This window comes from Aplysia californica, unplaced genomic scaffold (genome assembly GCF_000002075.1).
Source record: "Aplysia californica isolate F4 #8 unplaced genomic scaffold, AplCal3.0 scaffold01081, whole genome shotgun sequence".
Taxonomy (NCBI): Eukaryota; Metazoa; Mollusca; class Gastropoda; order Aplysiida; family Aplysiidae; genus Aplysia; species Aplysia californica.
In genome coordinates this window covers 153,046-156,682 of record NW_004798351.1, presented here as the reverse complement: position 1 = coordinate 156,682, position 3,637 = coordinate 153,046, and the positions used below count along the sequence as shown (strand labels likewise).

At 42.7% G+C, this 3,637-nt stretch overlaps 1 protein-coding gene across 1 annotated transcript in view; it reads right to left on the bottom strand.

The window, feature by feature from the left end:
• LOC101851003 overlaps window positions 1-3,637 on the bottom strand; it is a gene marked incomplete in the record, with an annotated part of 136,185 nt that overhangs the window by 22,675 nt on the left and 109,873 nt on the right. Inside the window, 1 exon segment of the mRNA XM_035973253.1 lies at window positions 267-413. Coding sequence (XP_035829146.1) covers window positions 267-413 — 147 coding nt within the window.

Genomic DNA, 3,637 nt, shown 5'->3' with positions numbered 1-3,637 from the left:
TTTGTTTGTTTGGTAAGAGTTTTACACCAGTTACAAAAGCTCATGGTCACATGAGCTTGCAAAGAAAGGATGAGTATAGTCCTTACTTGTGGGTGCTCTGGCGTGGTTTGCCCCTTTCTTTCCTACCAAACATCTATCATCCGTATCCCTCCTCGTTCTTTTATGCGTTTGTTACTCTCTTGGAAACCTCTAATCTTCGGCATTCATATGACCTAATAGTGTTGCAAGTGCTGTAAAACACTTACTAAAACTAAAAAAGTCCTTACCTGAAGACATTGTTTGTGAACTTGTTGTATGTGGCCACTGTGATGACGCTACCAGAGCCCAGGGACAGGGAGAAGAAGACCTGGGAGGCTGCGTCACGCCACACGTGACCTGACGTCAGTTTGGACCACTTGGGGGTAAACAGGTGGCTGGGGGAGAAATGGAAGGAAATACTCTCACAATTACAAACCATACTCGTTTTCTATCTTTTAAAATGTTTTTTTTCTTTCTTCCTTCTGCCCCAACTATCTCTCTCTCTCTCTCTCTCTCTCTCTCTCTCTCTCTCTCTCTCTCTCTCTCTCTCTCTCTCTCTCTCTCTCTCTCTCTCTCTTTCTCATCGCCGTCTATCTCTCCCTCTCCTTCTCTCTCTCTTCCTCTCTCTTTTTTTCTCTCCCCCCCTCTCTCTCTCTCTCTCTCTCTCTCTCTCGCGCGCGCGCGCGCGCGCGCGCCCTTCTAATACGGGACATGATAACTTTATTAACAAAAATAGGACGCATGGATGGAAAAGGGGAGAACAAGTTAAAAGCCTTGTTTATAAAAACTAACCCGGACATAAATTGTGTAAATATTAATACTGCTTGCCATAAATAGCTTGAACGACGCGAGATAAGGGTGTATTAGTTATTCATTTGTTATCTTCATTTATTAGGTATTGTAAAAGTCGAAGAAATCGAAAATAAAACGTTCACATCACATGGTTTTACGGGGCGGGAGGGGTGGCATGATCGGTTCATATAATATGTGAGGCAGCGTGGTGAAATCAGACGCTCGTCAAAATAATGAGTAAGAAGAAACTTGCTTTTTTTTCACACGTATGTCAATTTCTATCGAAAGGTGTTGTTTTTTTTTGGCTCAATACATTTTATGTCCATTTAATAACCCACGTCTGTGTGGATTTTTCTCAAATAGTAAATTAAATACCCCAATAAAGTAAATTGTCAGTTTCCACGGACTCTCAGGCTTTGTAAATAACCAAACTTTGACGGCCATTTTCTCGCTAATTTCACCTCAGAATCCAGGCGACCCCCACTTCCTTCAATAGCAAATATCTCAACCTGTATTCTAGAGAAAAAGCCGGGTATTTCTTTTAATGAAAGCAAGGCAAATAAACAACCTTTAAGACGATACCAATAACTCCACAAACCCAAAAATTTACGAGAGCCTGATTCCACTGTTTCATGACATATATGACTGATCCATTTTGGCCATTTACAAAATTGTCCAATATTCAGTTTCACTGTTTCCTGTGAAAGAAAACTGTTCCATTGAGGTTAGCTCGTGCGGTGCACGGTTGACCGGAGCCTATTCGTGGGAGTATCCATTCTGACGTGGGGCTTTCTGCGGGGGATCCGTTTTGACATGAGGCTCTCCGCGATATGGAGGTCTCGCTCGCTCCTTGGCTGCTCGTGACAGACGGGATTGTGTCGGGGATTGCTACATGTCCCGGCCGCATGTATGAAGAGGCCAACTATTTCCTGGCTCTCTCTCTCTCTCTCTCTCTCTCTCTCTCTCGCTCTCTCTCTCTCTCTCTTCGTGTAGCTGTCGAACGGTGTCCGTACGAGTTGTTGTGAAGGTCGATGTCTTCTTGTTGTGTGTGTTTAAAGAAACTGTCTCCCAGATTCTAAGTTGATTGCTATGAAGGTCGTTTTCTCCTTGCAAAATTATGTCTAAAAATAAAAGCTACATAATGTGAATTTCGCGAGGTCTACGTTGGTTGTTGTGAAGGTCGACGTCTTCTTTTGCAAAATGGCTAAAGAGACTAGTAATTCTCTGCGTTCGAGTTGCTATGGAGGTTGCTGCCTCCTTGCTATATCTAAAAACAAAACAAAACAAAACAAAAGAAAAGAAAAACTACTACATTTGTATCTCGGAACGTCTGACTTGGTTGCTATGAGAGTCGCTGTATCCGTTGAACATGGCTTTAGAGACTATCTCGCGGTGTCCGAGCTGTTGTGAAGGTGGATGTCTTCTTGTTGTGTGTGTTGAAAGAAACTGTCTCCCAGGTTGTAAGTTGATTGCTGTGAAGGTCGTTTTTCTCCTTGCAAATTGTCTAAAAATAAAAGCTACATGTGTATCTTGCGAGGTCTACGTTGGTTGTTGTGAAGGTCGCTGTCTCCTTGCAACATGGCTAAAGAAACTATCTCACAGCGTCTAAGTTGCTACGAAGATCGCTGCGTCCGTGCAATGATATTATGTTGCTGTGAATGTCGCTGTCTCCTTGCTATATCATCATCATCCAGTGCCAGATCTGCGACAGACATCGGCAATCATGGTTCTCCATTCATTCCGTTGCTCCCATGCTCTTAAAAAAGCTATGTTTCCCCGATCTTTCCCTGGTACCCATTTGTGTAGCATACTGACAAAATGAATTACTTCTCGGATTCAAGCTTTAAGAAAATAGATACATCACTCTTACAGGTGAAGTTTTTACAATTAATGTATAAGTATGCAATAATAAAAGACAGTTTATAGTTAAATAATATGGCATCAAGAGAAAAATCTACAAATCTGACCCTACTTTCGATTTTTGGCCGATATATCCATTTGTGGACTGCGAGAAGTAACTCATTTTTGTCAGTACGCCTCACATTTCTTATTTCACAAATTTCCGGCCCAAAAACTTCCTACAGTGAGGAAGTAGACCACTCAAGCTGATAGCTATTGAAAGTTGGGGTACTCGTTTGCTGCCCAGACTTTCTCTGAAATCTCAGAGGCGGGGCGGAGAGGAAGAAGAGTGTGGTTTCTCTTGAGAGAAATGTCTTTGGGTGTCAGTGAAGCTGAAAATTGCTGCGATACGTTCTAGAAAGGGATGTTGTGAACGATAAATAGGCCATAGAATAAGCTGGTGTCTAGCACTTTTCGAACTTAGACAACAGTGCGTCTTTGGTGGAGCTGTGGTTGGTTTGCGGGCGCCATGGTGGGGTTTGATTCTTCTATCCTATCAAACATCTATCTTCTTTATCTTCCCTTTTTTGTGTTTGTTACTCTCTTGTAACACCTCGGCACTTATATGACCTTATTGTGTTGCAAGTGCCTTAAAACCCTTACTAAAACTAAACGGTGTAGCGGTGAGGCACCTCGTCGTCGTACGCAGAAGACCCAAGTTCGATTTCCGTGAAGTGGGGATTTCTATTGAGTATCTTGGTCTTTTTATTCAGCTGGGATGGTGTATCGTATCCCTCTCAGTCCGGATTGGCATTGACAGGCAGGATCAAAGCCCGCCTCCTATTTTTTATTATGTTTTTTGGTAAGTGTTTTACGGCGCTCGCAACTTCATAAGGTCGTATGAGCGCGCGGGACACATTAAACATTTTCTATTGGTAAGAAATTTTGAATTTTGCCCGGGAGGCGGCCGAAGCCTACTCTTATCGAT